The following is a 17,864-nucleotide window of genomic DNA, read 5'->3' as shown; positions in this document are numbered from 1 at the left end:
CATTAGACAGAGATTCAGGAGAAACGTGAACTTCAGGAAATCCCTCAATAAGGGACAAAGCTGTGACAGGAAGGCTTGCTAATAACTCTGTGCTAATTCCACCATAGCATGATGAAGCATAAATAAATGCCAGATTTGAAAGAGCTGGCTGTGGCAGAAGCAAGGTTGTACCTCTCAGAGGACAGGTACGCACAAGAGATGGAGAAGGCACAAGAAACCTGCAAGGACCACTGGAACTGTCATCCCCTCTCTGCCCACAGTCTGTACAAGCCTTAAAATAGCCCTAGCCGGTATGGGTCATTCACTTTAGAGCTGCCAGACACACTCAGACATGTTAAGTACCTGGAGGGAGCATACTGTAAAGACTTACAATGTCCAAGCTAGTAACTGGACACTAGGGAGAAAACAAGAAATAAAGCAAGGAACACTCATTTCTAAATTATTCTTTCACCTGGTCACCCAGACATCACATCTTCTCATCTCTTTCTTTTACTTAGCAGTAATTAAATCCATTCTTGACAGTGCATTAACCAGAAGTGTAAGCTACTTTGTTGAATCAGACCAAAATAACCAACAGCATCAAGCAGAACTGTCAGCATCTTGCACAACATCAGATCCATTAGTACTGTTTGGTAAAGAAAGATGAACAACAACAATTACAGGCTATTTGTGTTCTGGAAGAGAGAACTGTTTGGCCAGTTCGTAATCCTCTCTGAAACATGGGATTAAAGCAGCAAAGCTCTTATTCATCAGCCGGTTGCTTTTGTGCCTCTGTGAGCAGAGTGCTAGAGACACCAGTGGTGGTCCTTTGGGAAGTCCTGCACCATTAGAGGGCTCTGCAGGCTCGATAGTTTCCTCCACGCTGCCCAACAAGGGCTCTGGGAGTACAGGAGATGATGTCGTTAGCACAGAAACTCATAAGAGAAGTAAGTCCATGTTTCTTATGGATTTCATGCAGTATATTTTAAATAACTGGTTCTCTTATAGAAGGCTATAAAACCTATACATCACAATGTTTGGGTATGTCTGTACATGCTCAGAGATCTCAGATACAGTAAGGATGCTTTAGTGATGGGGGTGGGTTTTGTGCAGGGAGAAGTGCAGATGATTCATGAGAAGGTGGCCACAGAATAGCTTAGGTCATTCCCAGGTCATTGACTGGGGAGGAGGGAGGGACATAAATCACTCATTGAAGGGAGATCAGTTTTTCCTTGATAGATAAGAGAAAGCTTACAGTTCTCAGGTGCACGCCCCATCTTTATTATGCCATTCTATTTTTCTACCAATCTCTGGTAGAAAAGATGTAAAGATTCTGGAAATCTGATTTACACTCATTTAAAGCCCTGTTTCAGTGTCATCTCTTAATTGAAAAGCCAACTGATTCTATTTTTGCTTCCTTGGCTGGCTTGACAGGTGAAGGTTAGGTGGATACAGCATTTAATGCAGGGAGCCACATCTAGCACAGGTTACACTGACTCTTGCCACTGATGTCAAGGATCATGCTCCCAGAGCGATAACTCCCGTGAAGTCAGGGTACATTGATGCAACAGACCTGCAATCTCACTTCAGCAGGATGCCCCAGCAGTGGCTGCACACTGGGAACTGCCATTAATTCTTTAATTGCATGGGGACTTAACTATAAATAACTCTTTTCCAAACAGATCCATATGGGCAGCAATCCCTTTTTCTTCCCTCCACAAGGAAACAAAGCATCACATGTTCAAATTTTCTAAAATAATTTTGGTTTTCATTGCTGTGTCTAAATTCTCCTGTGTTTTCAAATGAATTAGTATAAAAACAATAATTCACATGAAAACAAAAATTCATAAACATTCTGCATAAGCTTCAGATCTACATATTTCTCCCCAGTCTACCAGACACAGGCTCAGATTTCAGAGTTGTAATTACCATAATAGAAACAGTCCATTATTGAACAACCAGCAGTTACTATAACTGCATAAAAGCTGAATAATTGAATACAAATTATGCAGACTTATTTTACAACATTGGCTTTTCTGTTTGTTATATACAATTTTTTAAAATGTTGTAATTTCATAATAATTGATAAAAGTAATTTTGATCACTCTTCTGCTGTGTAGCTAATGTTTCTATGAGTCAAAACCAAGTGGATGAATAATATAGCCGGAGCAGCCTTTTATACCTGCAAAAAGTTGATTAAACCAGCCAGGTTCCATTTTTTTTAGATTGATCAAAAGAAAAAAGGAATAGTTTTTATGATTTTGATGGAAGAAACAGAAATAATGAAGGATGACACAAAGTACCACTTGAGATTCTTAGGATTAGAAAAAAAGCATCTTAGATGAACTCTCAGCTTGTAATGTAACCTGGATGCAGTTAAATCTCAAACGTGACTGCTTCACAGTACTTTTAGTCAGGCCTCTCAGAAAATCTATTTTTTTTTCAACATGTTACCAATGTTAGCCCTTTTGAGTGATTATGTGTGGCCTATGCAAAGTTAAAACACTGCATGTGTGACCCTTTCAAGATAACATAAAATGGTAATTACGCCTCTGCCTTCAGCTTGCACCCTCCTCCTCCCTCCGCACAGATATCACCCCCAAGGCCACTGTTTTGGAGAACTGAGGGTAATTGCAGGTTTGGACCCATAAACCGTCCTCTGAGGCTTACCTGTGATGGGGTCGTCACATTAATTTCTGGGACAAAGTTGTCGTCAAAGAAGTTAATGATGTTCTCCTGTTGCAACTCCTTCGTGGGTGTGAGCTTAGGCAGTGGTGGGACTGGCGGACCTTTCCTCAGCTAGACAGACAGCAAAAATATCATAGACCAGTTCAAGGATAAAAGAAAGAGCTTTAAGCTAGGCCTAAACAATTTGTGTCAGGATTTTATCGCTGCCTTAAATGTGGGCATAAGCCATGGGTTGAAAGGAAATGTTTGGTTGTTTACCTCCAAATGCCTCAAAATAAACATTGTGGGGAAAAAACCCAACTCTATGCTTCAAAATCATTCCAACTCAAGGTTTAAGATGTCATACAAAAACATTTCTTGGCTGATTTTTTTCTGCTGTGACAGGCATGCAGTGCAGGACACTTCCTCTCCTATGCAGCCCATAGTGGGAATGGTGGTACTGCACAGTACCAGGCTTCTGCAGCTTTTTGGCTTCTTAAATTCATTCTTGTTTAGCTTTGGGATTTTGTCCCTGCCCACCTGTCGCTACCTTTAAAGCCTACTTAATGCTAAGACCATATCATCTCCAGGAACCACAGCACCTCAAAGGTGCTTAGGTTACTAATTCCCCGTGCTCTCCAGAGATTCACATAACTATGACAGACTAATGGCTTGGAATAATACCAAATACTATTGGGTAATTTAAAAACCTGCCAAAATACCGAGGGGAAAAAAAAATCCACAAAAAATCCTTGGGTGGTATAGTGACATAACACCATTGGCACCAGTAAGACTAAACTGAGTCCTACCAGATGAATATTCAAGCAGTGAGGCATCACATTTTGGGAGACAGACAAAAAAAGTGTGCTCACATGTAACTAAATGCAAAACTAAATTTCTTCTGATGTGCCCCTACCACAGAAATGGCAATCAGCACAGCAGCTATCCCAATTCTGAAAACATCAGTAATATCAACGTAAGTCTTTGATATGTTCATTAAGTATCGTGTACAACTCATGCTACAGATGAAACTGATGCATGAAACTGATTCTTATTTCACCAATAACACGACTCCAGTGACTCCATGTCAAACTTCTCAATTCAGTGTTAAGAACAACCAATAAGCCTTTACTTATCAGTAATTATTCACAGCAGTTTTTAAGCTAGCTCTATTATATACTGTTTCATAGGCTTGCCAGACCAGTGATACTGACTGGCTAATTTTTATCCAGTCTAAGCATAAATTTGAAGATGAATGAAGTGCAGAAGTACGTAATGTACTGAAATCCACAAGGAGGTTTTAGAAATAGGTTTTTCAAACACTGCTGGTATACGGATCCTTAGAGACTACGCAACTTTTTAAGAAGTATTCTGTTTTGTTGCCACAAGTGGCTCCAGTTTACTGGGCACCTTAAATGTTCTTCATTCCCCCTTATACAAAAACCACTTTCCACCCATGCTTGTGACACAGGGATGAATAACCAGTGAACAGAACAGAGTGCAACAGAGCCAGTGGCCTCCCTATCAGTTCTCAGTCACAGCCCAGATGAAAAATCCATCATATACATCACCTCAGCTATCTTTTACTGCACTAGAGGGCAGTTTCTCCTTCTAGGTTTCTGCTTACCTGTGTGGGTGACTTAGGCCGGGCTGGTGCCGGAGATGCTGGTGCCAGCATATGATTGGGACTAGCAGTAGGGCTAGGCAGGGGAGAGACCTCCTCTGGTGGTGACGGTGTTTTTGCAATGCGGAGTGGACCTGAATCACTAGACAGAAACAAAGCAATGGTGAGTATCATGCTGACTTATTACCTTGACAATGTGATGCAACAGCTGAACTGGATCCCTGATGTAATGCCAGGGACCACAAAAGGCAGCACATACTAGAGATGAACTGAGCCATTATATAATGACTAAAACTGCAATCAAATTACATTAAAATTCAGTGATCTACAGCATCAAAGGAATTTCTAATTTTGAGTGATCTTGATTTTTGGAGTATCTGTTTACCTGACCATTATAACTTGAGGGAAACAGAGTACCTGTATTTTTTCAGATTCTGTATTTGAAATAATGCCTTACATGTAAATTTATAACTATCATAAAATGTGAGATGGAATTATTGTCTTCATTTCACACAGTTCCCAGAATAAAAGGCTCTAAACATAAAAACCCCAGGGGAAAGCATAACAACGAATAGTGCAAATAATTTTAAAAGCTCAGCAACTTGAGAAAGGTTTCAATAAAATAAAATATAACTAAGATTATTATAAAGATGTCAGTATTTAGAGGGACAGTCACCACAACAAACAAGCAGTAGTCATGTGACTTCAGCAGAGCTCTGCTGATGCTAAGAAAAGGTCTGGTGAAGTCCTGAGAAGGGATCTGTCCTTCCCATGAAAGGACGCGGTGCAAACACCGACACATATTCAGCTACCTAGAAATGCTGAAAGCTTGCAACTCAGGGAGGCTATAAACTATGGCACTCAACAACCACAGTACTCAGTAAGAGAAGAGCAACTCCTACACATCTTCACAGAGAACAGAAGCACTACCTGATTGAGGAGACCACAGCATAAACATGTTCCTAATGCTAACACAAGAAAAATTCATTCCTTGGAAAGGATAGACTTAGCTCACACTCACCACCTCTTTCTGTGGAAATATTAAAAAAAGAAAAAATAAGCAGTTGTTAAGAAATTTCTTTCCCCGGTACAATATTTGCCTTCAGGATAGAGCATTCAGTAGCATACAAGTTTTTAAGATGTTTCTTTTTATACAGTTCTTTCAAGGAAAGATTAGATACTGTACTTGTCTAGTACCTACTTCTCATGCATCTAAAAAGCAAAGCTGTTTCATCTTACAAAGACCCACTCCTGAGTAGCCTTTTAGAGCATCATAACTAATAATGGAAGTCAAAACCTATCCAGATTTTCACACAAGGCTCTATGAACAGTACAGAAAAACAGGTAACATGGTAACTAAAAAAATAATGTATTTTTAAAAACATTTAAAAAATAATTTAGGAAAACCAGACTGCATTAACCTATCTCTACCCATTTGCAGCAGTAATTATCTTTTTCTCTCATTGATGGAATGAGTAATTCAGTGGGAATGAGCATGTGAATACTGGACATGGTCTAGGAAACACAGGTGGACAAAATATCTGTCGATTACAAAAACTGCTTGAAGTTTTCAAAAACTACATTATTTTTCATCCCGTAAAAGTATTTTACAAATCTTTTATGGAAACATAGTCCAGCTTGGAGGTCTGTCCTAAAGGGGCTAGAAGTGGTGATGCATAAGCCAACAGCTCTGGAGGCAGTGTGTTAAGCGTATGTGAGCATGGATTAACATCGAACTAATCCAAAACAAAAATTTTGGACATGTTCTTAATAAAGTAGTTCTGAATTTTGCACTAGGTCAGAAGGTTCAATATTTCATTTTTTGTTCTTTCAAAGTGAGATCAAAACAAATGCACAAATATCAGCCATATGTCTGAGGCAGATGCTATGTTGTTTGGGCAGTCTTAATTGTTGCTAATCTGAGTCCAACTTGAGGGCAAATTAGCAGTAGCTTGTAACATTGTTCTGATTGCTTCTGATGAACTGGGATTGGCTGGAAATTCGGCATTTATGTACTCACTCTAAGTATCATTGTGTTTTGGTAAGTCTTACTGTTTTATAACTTCAACCTCTTCTGCCTACCACTGTTACAGTACCAAGAGATCAAATTATGGTAGAGATGCTACATTTGTTGCAAGCAAAAAATCAAAAATACTGTGCTGGCATCCACCAACCTTACCAAAGCACCATGTGATTTTAAACTTTTTCTGATTTTCTTTTTTCTTTTTTTTTTTAATTTTAAGACAAGATTTCTCTTGAAAGTAATTAAAAATATGGTATTTTGTAACATTCTTTTAACTTCAGCTTTTCAGCTTTTATGATGCACTTTTAGACCACATTTCTTAACTTTTCCCCATGAGGAGAAAAGATAAAAGCTGACTTACAAAGGTTGGGATTCACATCTAATCATATGCCTTTAGGAGCTAAACCCATATATAAATATTTCAAGGCTTTAAAAAAAAATATGAGAGTTAGAAACTTTGCTGTAAACTAAGTATCTAAGAATAAATGAGCTATACTTTGCAGGTGCAACTTGGTTTAACAGCCTACAAAATGAACTAGGCTAAACTGCAACAGCTGAGAATCCAGCCTTTATTTTTTTAAAAAAGAAAAAATAAGTGGGTAATAAAGAAAGTTTTGCACCTTTACTCATGTTAGAAGAACTTAATCCAAGGCATCTTCATCTACCATCCTGAACAAACAGACCCAGTGACCATATTGTGCAGCAATTGTTACACAGGATGTAGGTGATTACTACATATGATAAAATCCACAAAGCCTACTGCAACACAATTCGTTAAAAAAAGCAGTAAATTCACCTTGGGGCCCCTTGAATGGTGAAGGCCTTGTCTGCATGCTGATCTCCCAGCTTCGTCATCACTTCATATAGTTTGTGACATAGCTGAGAAAACAAAACACTTGTCTGAGTTTATATGAAGCACTACTGTCATGATTAAAAACACAGCTGATAAACCTGGTTTGATAACTGATAACTTTAAAATGGCAAACAGATCCTTCCAAAAATACTCAGTGTCATGTATATCAAAAGGCTAAGTGGAAACGTATCAAAATCCATAGAATCAAAGAGAACAGCAGTTCTTCAAAAACATAAGCTGGTCCTCAGAGAACAAGTTTCTAAGTGTGACTGACTGCTGCCTGATCTCTGATGAAAGAGGTTTGAATCTGAAGCAACATGGGTAGCTGAGAAGGTTCATGTTTTCCTCTCAAAAACCTAATCCAAATTTACGTGGAACTTCAGTTAAACAAGATTTCCAAACACTTTTGGTCCCTATTAGTAGGTTACTATAGATAATACACTACCACTTACCAAGGTACATTCAAAAGATTCTCACTGCTCACTGAAACTGCTCAATGTGCCTAACAGTCACAGATATAATGCTGCATTGCTGACAATGCATATAACAGTCTTGAAGGGAATGCTTGACATGTTTTTCTTGTACTGATTAAAGCAATGAGATGCTTAGCAATTGGTCATGGAAAAAATGCTGAGGGCAAAAGTATGCTAAAAAGAATGGTGAAGTTATCAAAATAGAAAGTGAATTTAGTGCTACAACTGATAATGCACTGTAATCCAAAATTCTACAGGCTGCCTCTTCCTTAAGAAGAGTAGAAAAATGGCAAGTAGAGATGAATACAAAGGTTATACTATAAATCTGGATCTAGGGCAAATTCTCATGTGTGCCTCTGCTAGAGTTTTACTGCTGCATTACCAGACATTTGCTTGCTGTTATGCATATCACATAATCCATTATATATGAGATATTTATTTTTACTCACTAAAGCTATTTCCTTGTGAAACTTGGCTTCAAGGCTGGATACATTTTTGAAGGTGTTCACATAGAAGCCAACTCGTCTACGGAGGATGGCACAAAGAAAGGAAAAAGAATAAAAGATAAGGGTGAGAGGGCCACAAAGGCAAATAAATTATTTTCTTTTCCAGACTATAACCAACATTCTTGATTGCTATTATTCTCAGCCAAGCACATAAGTGGGTTGAATGTCAAAACTTCAGACTAGTTCGCTCATGATTATTTCTGTTTGTGTTAAGAACTATCATACTTCACACCACACAGAGTGAACTGAGTTTAGACTACTCCACTGCGGAGGGCTTCTGCTTGTTTTAGAGAAGGGGAAGGCTGCAAAAGGATTGGCATGGCTGCAGCACAAGCACACAGAATGCGAGTGCTCTGGGCACACCATCTCCCACCGGGCAGCAGGCAACCATTGACTGAAAGGAGAGCAGCACTGCGAGCAGCTGCGTCCTAGATACTATTGCAGCACCAACGTGATACAGGCGCGTCTGGAGGCAGCTTTCAGGTATACAGCTCAGTGCAGCCTGGGCATCGTGTCCCAAGCTCAGCCATCCTTAAAGAAATCAGCCCTGAAATACATGCATATGTATGCAAGAGAAAATAATTTCTAATATAGACTAGATATTTTTGCACATGCAGTCAAAAATATGCTTGCTTGGGGTGAGTGATCCCACACCTCTTGTACACTTAGAAACTAGAAGGTGTTTTGTTAGGGTTTGAATTATTCTTTTTCCTATTTAAAACTTTCATGTGTAATTTCTCCAAACTTTTATTAACAAGAACCATTTTTGGCACAAGAATAAGCCTTTAAAATGTCAACTCAATGGATCATTTTCTTGCCGAGGAATTGTAATAACTGGGAAAAAAAAGGACTCTGAAAGTATTCTAAATTATGCTATTGCTCAAATTAAATTCTACCTTTCCCTGAGACTAGTTAGTAGGCAACACATATATTAAAATAAAAAGGCCTTTACACTAAATCATTGATTTGCAGTTTTACATTTAGTAAGCCCGTAAAATATCTATCTTGAAGCGCTAAGAAGCTTTTCAACTGAAATAGGCAGAAACACAGCAGGAAAATCCTCTATTGATCTTAAATATAACAGGAATTAATTTGGAAGGCAGAGAAGACAAAGGATACTACAGTGACTCACAAACCATTTCCACTCCAGATTGTCACTTGGTAGAGAACATAGCACACTAATGAGATGCTTATTTTTCTACCACTTTTGTTCTCCTGTTAATTTTGTCTAAATTTTCTGTACAAATGCAATTCATGGTTAAACATCCTGAATGAATGATCTATGCCATCAAATGCTTTTACATCACAGACATAGTCAGTGCATTCTGATGTTGTTACGACATAGTTTTTTCCTTCTTCTACTGCTTTGGTAGTACCTTGGTGTCATAAAGGTATATATTTATTGACACAAAATATTTATACATTTCTAAGGTCTTTCGGGTTTTTTGATACTTTTACAGAAAAATGACCTGTAAGTAGACCAATAGCAGAACACAAAAGCATGTGGCTTATGTGTACAGTTACTTTTGTCAGTGGAAACATTTGATCCTTTTTATTAACAGTGGCTTTTTTTTTAAAAAAAAAAAAAAAAAAAAAAAAGGATCAGCTGTCTCCCCACAAGGTGTCTCAGAAAGGTTATGGTTATGGTAGTCATGATCTGCTGTTCTGTGCTCTGACACAATTCTTTACCCATAAAATGGAAAACTTTTTGCACTTCAGATGAAGATATGATAATGAGTCTTAAGTACCAAGATACACTAAAAGAAATAAGTATAATTTCAGATCATTTACAGGCATTTCCCCTTTTATTATTTCAAAAAGATAATGGATGGGATCAAACCATTTTCTATCAGCTCATTAAAATCCCCTAGTTCCCTTCCCTCACTCCCCCTTTATGCTTTTCAGACAATATCTGCCTAGGCTTACCGTGACCACAGAGATGGCAACTCTTCTTGTAAATCAGTGTTAAACTCTTCAAACACTTTCTGTGCTTTTTGAAATTCTTCTTCTGCCTAAACCAAAATGAAACAGGGTGACTTCTGCAATCACTATGACATAGCATAACCTGCCAAAATTGTTTTTGTGCTTGTTTTGGTAGGTCTTTTAAAATTTTTATTATCAATCGATGTGACTCAGTCCCACACCATGCAGGCCAACACAGGACTTGCTGTCCCCTCAGTCTCATCAAGAGAGGAAGTTAGGGCTCAAATGGGACTCATTCCTGAAAGAGGCTACGCATGCCCTCCACATGCACCAAAACACTTAACACACACTTATGCTTAAGGATATCATTATTTCAATTTCTGAGAGAGAAAAAAGAAAATATTTTTTTTTGCTCTGTCTCTGCACAGAAACAAATTTCATCCAAGCTCCCTAGGTCTTCTGCCAGCATCCTTCTGATTGTGCTACCTTGGTAATTCTGCCTTCATCTTTTCTTTTTGAGCTCTGTAGGGCTTCTAGATGATGCCTTGCACTGTCGTAGTCCACTAGCTTTCTGCTTCGTTTTGCAATGCGAGTCTGTACAGGGGTAGAAATGAAAGTCATCACAAATAGCACTTCTTAAACTGCTACTTTACCTATGCCTTCATGTAAGTTTTTCACATGTTTTTATTCTCCCTTATCTGCTGTTCATATCTGAATTACTATATCATGTAGAAACACGGACATGGTAAAAGAGACAAACAAATCACCTTATTTTAAATAAGGAACACATTTTAGGATTATTTGGAAGGGGTTTCTGGGGTTGTAGGGCTTACAGGCCTTAGAAGCGAGACATCATTGTTATGCATGACTTGTCTCATTCTCCAGAGTAAGTGGACCTGTTAAACTCATGGTAACACCATCTTTTTCCCTTATATATAACATGAAAATTTAATAAATACTTAAGTATTTTTTTCTAATGTTCTCAGTATAGTTGCTGTGGTACATAACTAAGATAACTGGGGTTCAACATAAAACTGGAATTCTAATCTACCTGCTATAATTCTTTTAAAACTGAACACAAGTCCTTCAATATGTACTGACTTTACAAAGCTATATATTAGATGTAAATTCCACAGGCTGAGAGGGCATAAAGAGTAGTTTAATTTGCAAGCAAGTTTGAGACTGAACGTCAGTAATGTTGGGATTTTTTTATTATTTTTTCTTTAGTCCCTGAGGTAAATGACAAAGGGGATACCTACTCAGCTATAAACCATAACTAAGAATTTCCAGCTATGTTGATACGGTCATGTTCAAATGTAAAAGTAACTACTTCTCACCTGTAATGATTCTTTATCCCTACACATTTCATTTAGCAACCATCTCCCTGGACCGTACACCGAACAGGCATCTAGGAGAGGCTAGAATCTGCATAACAGTCTCTCCTGATGTGTATTACAAAATCTTTTTATAACTAATTAAAAGACAGGAACCATGGATTAGTTAAGAGAAAGATGCTTAGATACTCACAGTTGCATTTAGTCAATTACAAAAGGCCTGCTTTTCATGTTGTAATTTACCTGGCATTTTAACAGCTGAAGCACTTAATGTCTCCCTGTTGAGGTCAGTGAGAATTATCTCATACCAAATAAATAGGAGCATGAAAAAACATAAAAGTTTTTTCTCCAAAGGCTAATTTACTTCCAAGTACTACTGCATGAAAAATATTTTTATTCACTTGGAAAATCAGTGCAGCCTAATGTCAGGGATTTACTTACAGAACATCTTTTACATTGCAGGAGAGAACTACATCCACCTCCTCCCCCAATTCCCGCCCCCCCCCCCCCCCCCTTTTTTTTTATTTTTCTTTGGGTTTTTTTTTCTTTTCTATTTATTTTATGACTCAACAGTAATTTTACAAACTGTCCTTTATAGGAGATCATTACTGTACTTTGATATCAGGAAACTGTCCTAGATATGTATCCAAGGTCAATAATGACCCATCCACCAGTTTTTGATGAAAGTCTTCCCAAAGTTCATCACATTTCTGTAAAGGTAGAAAAGACAAAAATGCGCTTAGTAGTTTAATTCCACTCCAAACCTAGGAGAAATACAAATGTAATTGGTAAAGATTAATCTTGCTGATGTTTTAAAATGTTCTTTGCGGCAATAAATCAGATTGCACTTACAAGTTAAATGAAAAGGAATACCTTGACGTTGCAAGTTTTAATTCACAACAAAAGATTTAGGTTAATAACTAGCTTGTGTTTCCATTCTTTCAAATAGTAATTGCTATGTGAAAATAAGGATATCATGGATTCAGGTTCTTCCTCAGTATTTTGGGTCCCTGCGGGTCAACAACACAGAATCTGAAGCTGCCCTAGCTCTCACACCTAAGTACATTCACTGCTGATAAATCTTCCTTGCAGAGAAAAGAAGTAGAACTAAAAGTAGAAAAGTAAATAAAACATAGGGAAAAATAAACCGGGTTTCCCATCAATTGCAAGGATTTTTAAGCTTAGCTTTCCTTGGTCATTTTTAAAATAAAAGCGGTGGAGACCTACCTTATGAAAGGTCTTTCCATCCAATACTTTTTGTGCCGTTAAGATACATTTGGTGAAATGGCTCATGCACAGAACTGTACCTCGTACAGCTAGGGAACTGAGATGCCAGATATGAAAGATGCCAACATCAGCAGCTACAGTGCTTTTCCCCAGTCCCCTTTGCAGCTCTGAGATAGTCACTGAGAGACACCCCTTGTAGTTTTCTGTTTTTTAAGAACTTGTTCATGCAATTGATGTGACAAGGACCCTGTGGGGAGCAGGGTGAGATTCCTGGCCAGAAGCAAATCCTGTTACATAGAGACAGTGCTCGAGGTCCTGGGTTCTCAACTGAACAAGTCATTAGCACATGTTAGACACCCTGATCCCCCTCTGCTTTGCACATTTCAAAAATTACTGAGCTCCCTCCTTTGATGGGAGGGAAGCTAAAGGGGGTGAGCGCTGCTCTGCAGGGCTGTTATCCTCACCGGTAAGTCCGGAAAGCTATTCCCTAGTGTTTGTTTTACCATGAGCTACTATAGGGCATATTATAAATGCTGTGTGATGCCAGTATTCATATCATTCGTTTCCTACACTAACGGAGTCCTTAGTGAATTATCACAATTTATTAATCATGCTTAAAAGAAATACTTCATTTATTAACACAATATTTAATCATGGTGGTCTACAGAGCAGCACAGCATTAGATCATAAGAAGCAAGCAAGCAACTGCCAGCGTTGTGCATTTGCCTTTGTATCTGGCTGAGACATATTTTGGACAAATTAAAATCACGGATGTTTTCTGAAAGCTAATGCACTCAAAAAACATTGCTGAAGATTTCTTTAAGCCAACATCTTCCTACCATACAGAGGAAGATCATTTAGGTGGATCCCTTTTGGACTGATCATTTGTATCCTGGACTGCACAAATACATTATTCTTTTTTACACTAGGTTGAGGGACACATAAATCTACATTTGTGATTATATAGGGAAAAAAAGTCAGAGGCAGAGATTTTGTATTATTGCCCCCACAAGTATCTTTTTAAGAAGACACACCTAACATTTATCCCTATATCTAATAGAGATTAAGAGCCAATTTTTGGTCCTTTCACACACAACTACAGATTTCTGAGCGTGAAATCTAATAGTCTGCAGATACAAGATAAGGTGCTACAGCAATATGCAGGAGAAGATCTCCCAGTTTAACCTAAAATATAAATGGTATGGTATCTTAACTTATACAGTTTGGAAGTTGGGTGTTTTTAAAATCAAAAACTCCTCAGCACCATGGAAGGGTAGAGGAAAGCAGCCATAGAGAAGAAAAGTAATCATTATATTATGTGGATTTGGGAAGACTACTCTGTCTTCTAGATTCTTGCTGATTGTATTATCCATGAGGCATTGCAAACTGAATGCTAGGTAGTTAAAAGCTGCACCAATAACAGTTTGCATTTTCATGTCACCAGCAGCACATTTGCTGGCAGACTTGCAGAATTAAGGATGTTTAAGCAGGTAATTCAGATCACCTCAAGTCAAGTTCCTGCAGTGTCCTCTAGAACAACCTATTCTTCTCTAATCACTGCAGGAAGCTAAAAAGGCTAAAATGAATGGTGCCGTGCAGCCTAGTTTGCCCTTAAATTCCAGATTCTTGTCAGAGAGAGGTGCATGTCCCATCAGATAGTCTGTTTAGTGCCACTGGCTCTACAGTTGTTACATAGCACACAAGTATAAGCAGATTTGATATTTTTTAACATTCAGTTGAACAGAGAATCTGACTGTAAAACTGCATGTATGATGCCTTGTACAAATTTGTCAATTGGTTGCTATCAGGACCAATTCTGCTCACTTACGTCAGCTAGTTTGTAAAATAGACGTTGCAAATACAGCAGCTGGTCAGCAGGAGGTGCATTTCACAAGACCAATGATTTCTATGCTCAGAAAACAGGATTTAACGTGTAACAAAGAATTAAGGGAAATTTTGGATGTACACTTCTTAACAGCTCAGATTAATCCATTTGCAGCCAAAATACTTTTTTCTTCTTTCTTCACATCTTACCTCTCCAATCATTCTCACATCTTCTCGTCCGTACCAATCTGGCTCATATACTTCATGAAGAGACTCCGTAAGCTTCTTTGAGGCATCTTGCATCCCTGTAATTAGACAGAAGAAGGAACATAGAACTGCAAACTACAAGAAGCAGTTGCTAAACATCTTTATTTTGACCACATGTACCCACTATACTATTCTCTCAGGCACATTTAGAATCTTCCTTTCAAGAGCTGAAACAAAACCTTTATTTTCACCCAGCTCCCCCAGGTTAACAAGAAATGCCCCTCACAGAAGGATTAACCCATATTTATATGTAGGAAAAAAGTTTCTATCAGATTTAGGATTCCATTTTCTGTTCTGAACTAAACATATCTGAATACGAGTAACAACTTGGAGGGTAGTCCTGCCCACTAAAGACATGTAATACCCAAATCAAAGACTATCACTGAAAAATCAATCAAATAACAACCTGCTTTTGGTTATTCTCAGCTCTTCCACACTACAAAAGTTTCCTACCTTGTCCATAATGAGTACCTCGTCAACCTTTGTGGAAGAACAAGCATTTCCAGGGTGGCACAGTTAAAATGGCAGAGATTTACGGGAATTGCTGGCTATAAAAATGGATTTAAGAAAAAACCTAGGTCTGCCCTAAAGAAAAGTGCTCCCCAGAACGGGGGAGGTCACACACAGGGTAGAACATAACTCAGGATTTCCGTTTCCTTCTTTTCAAAGATATTTAAGTCTCAAAAGCTTTCAGATGTAAAGTGAGAGTGGTTGAGATTGTTATTCTTCTACCTACAATAATGATAATAAGCAAAGAACTAGCAAAACCTGAGACAGTATCTGGGGAAAAGAGATGCCTCAACTTGGGGAGAGTACCATAATGGACCTGGTTTTATTAAGAATGTTTATTTTGTATGCTCACCCAGCAGCTTTAGAAGTATGTAGAGCCCAGCACTTGGTTACGCTTACAGCAGGTCTACAGAGAGGTGTGCTAAGCCAAACTGCATCAGTCACCTTTGGAGTTCTGACTACTCCAGGTGAAACAAGAACGGGGACTACTGATGGTTATCACTCTATAATGCACAGATGAGCTGGCTTAAATGTAAAGTAGCTTCAATGATATCATGAGAAAGAGACAACATCTGTCTTCAGTGAGATCAGTGTGACTCCAGTGAATAAATTATTGCCCTCCGTGAAGGCACTGGGGTTTGCCTTTCCATTTGGATAGAACACCATTACATTAGGTGTTAAATATGGTTCTGAATCCAGTGAAACCAAACAGATCTCACCTAACATGCTAAGTGTCAGTTCAGAATCAGTAATTTTAAAACAACTCTATTTCAACTTTGCAAAATCTGAACATTGCTAATTTTTTTACCTAGCATTATTTTTGTTTTGAAGAAACAACATTTTTTTCTCCAAAGTCTGTTTGCTGCAGCACATCTGTGCTGTCTTGAAAATTGTGTGTGATATTCTTGAAAAATGCTAGTGTGATATTCAGATGTAACTGCTTAGTGGTTTAGGATATAGGTTTAGAATTTAGGAATAACGTCAATATTTCTATTTTCTGCACAACTAAATGTTTAGAAGTGGAAAAGGAGAATTAATTTGAAAACTGTCTAGAAAAGCAGACTTGACCTAATCAGTAGCTATTCCACCATATTCTCCAAAACACATGCTTGAGATATGACAGGAAAATAAAAGCAGTAATGCACGCTTCCTAATATAAACATGGTGGTCTATGGAATGGGTGGGATAAGGAAAAAAAGATACTGAAAAAGATGAAAGTAGATGGCTGTTCTCAGACCTTGGGTTCAAGGGAGAGAATGGTTTGGGAAAGGGGGCGAACAAGTACAAAGGAAACCGTGGTGTTCAGAGGCTACAGGCTTTCGCCCTTAAATCAAAAGGTGCTGAGCCAAAACAGAATATTTGATCTCTTCAGGGATTTTCTTGGGGATGCTTTTTAATGACAGAGCCAAGGTCAGAGAATTGGTATAGCGCAAGAACTTAAGATGCATTTCTTCCTTTCCTCCTCCGTGGTTAGTGTTTAAGGATGATGTGTCACCAGCAAAGAAAGGGATCATGAATAAAGGGTCTTTTTTTGCCTAAAATATGCCAGATTACAGTAAAATACAGATGACCTTCACATATTATTCCATGCAGGACTCATTTAAAACCTTTAATGTCATGGCAAATTAATCAACTCAGGAGGTAAGGCAAAACCAACACAGTATCGCTACGCTTAAGAAGGCTGCTTCTGTCCATGTAGGGTGAACACACAGACCAGGAAGGTTTGTGCATCCCTGCTCACTCTTGATCCCGTCTGATACCTGAACTTCTGCCCTTAAGCACACTACATGCCAAACCTGCCACGTATGTTCTGCAGCAGGCAGGCTAGCACAGATGCTGGCTAATCCCTCCTGCAGCTTGCACTCAGCTTGGTCACAGAGAAGGCTTGGGTAGAGCACCTTTCCCTACACAAACAAGTACGACAAGACTTAGGCATATCTCTGCTGAAGAAAATAAGTAAAAGAAACTTAATATCCTGTGCTTTAGACATATGAAAGTTGCACCAACTTTTACACTTTTTTTCAGTTCTAAGAATCTGGTAGTCCTCCATTCTACCACATTCCTGTAAGACGTCAATCAAATCCAGCTGCAGCATGAAGCAAGTGGACATTGCAGTACTTGGCTCCTTTAGTCAGGGGCTTCAGTCTGAGATTTCCACAGGTCAAGATCATCCGTCCTACTCACGCTGCTACTGCATCTATAGTAGCTTTACTGCAATACCCCAAAATGAGTGTATCGGTACATACCAATCCAGTGGCTTCCCATTCTTTTTTGTGCCTGTGGGCATAAACTTACGATGTCCAATGATTTATTTTTTTTTTATTTGTCTGGTTTTCACATAGAATTATTTCTTAGGCACTGATACCTTTTATGCATTATTCAGCACTAAAGTTAAGAGGATTAATGTCTCAGCCACAGACTGCAGGCTGTCTCTGCTGTTTTTAACTGCTATCACTGAGAAAGATAAACTGTCTAAAGCAAGTCATTAAAAAAGTAAGAAATGTGAAAAGGATTTTTACTGCTGATGGACAGTTAGAAATATATATTTAATATCAGTTGTTTCATTTAGTACTGCTTCTTCTCAGTAATTGGGTCACTTATTTAATAACTACAAATGTCAAAATAATTGAATTGCTTAGGAAAAATCATGCTTA

The 17,864-nt window shown here is 38.3% G+C and overlaps 1 protein-coding gene across 1 annotated transcript in view; it reads right to left on the bottom strand.

Moving 5' to 3' along the window:
- Window positions 1–17,864, bottom strand: part of AMPH (amphiphysin) — a 161,033-nt gene that overhangs the window by 48,356 nt on the left and 94,813 nt on the right. Inside the window, exons 5-12 of the mRNA XM_080383237.1 lie at window positions 14,644–14,738; window positions 11,997–12,092; window positions 10,535–10,642; window positions 10,052–10,137; window positions 8,069–8,144; window positions 7,090–7,172; window positions 4,274–4,412; window positions 2,650–2,778 (exon numbers count right to left, since the gene is read on the bottom strand). Of these exons, the coding sequence (XP_080239363.1) occupies window positions 2,650–2,778; window positions 4,274–4,412; window positions 7,090–7,172; window positions 8,069–8,144; window positions 10,052–10,137; window positions 10,535–10,642; window positions 11,997–12,092; window positions 14,644–14,738 (812 nt within the window). The remainder of the gene's footprint in view (window positions 1–2,649; window positions 2,779–4,273; window positions 4,413–7,089; window positions 7,173–8,068; window positions 8,145–10,051; window positions 10,138–10,534; window positions 10,643–11,996; window positions 12,093–14,643; window positions 14,739–17,864) is intronic.

Source organism: Falco punctatus (genome assembly GCF_963210335.1).
Source record: "Falco punctatus genome assembly, chromosome: 4".
NCBI classification, from domain to species: domain Eukaryota; kingdom Metazoa; phylum Chordata; class Aves; order Falconiformes; family Falconidae; genus Falco; species Falco punctatus.
This window is presented reverse-complemented; position numbering and strand designations above follow the sequence as displayed.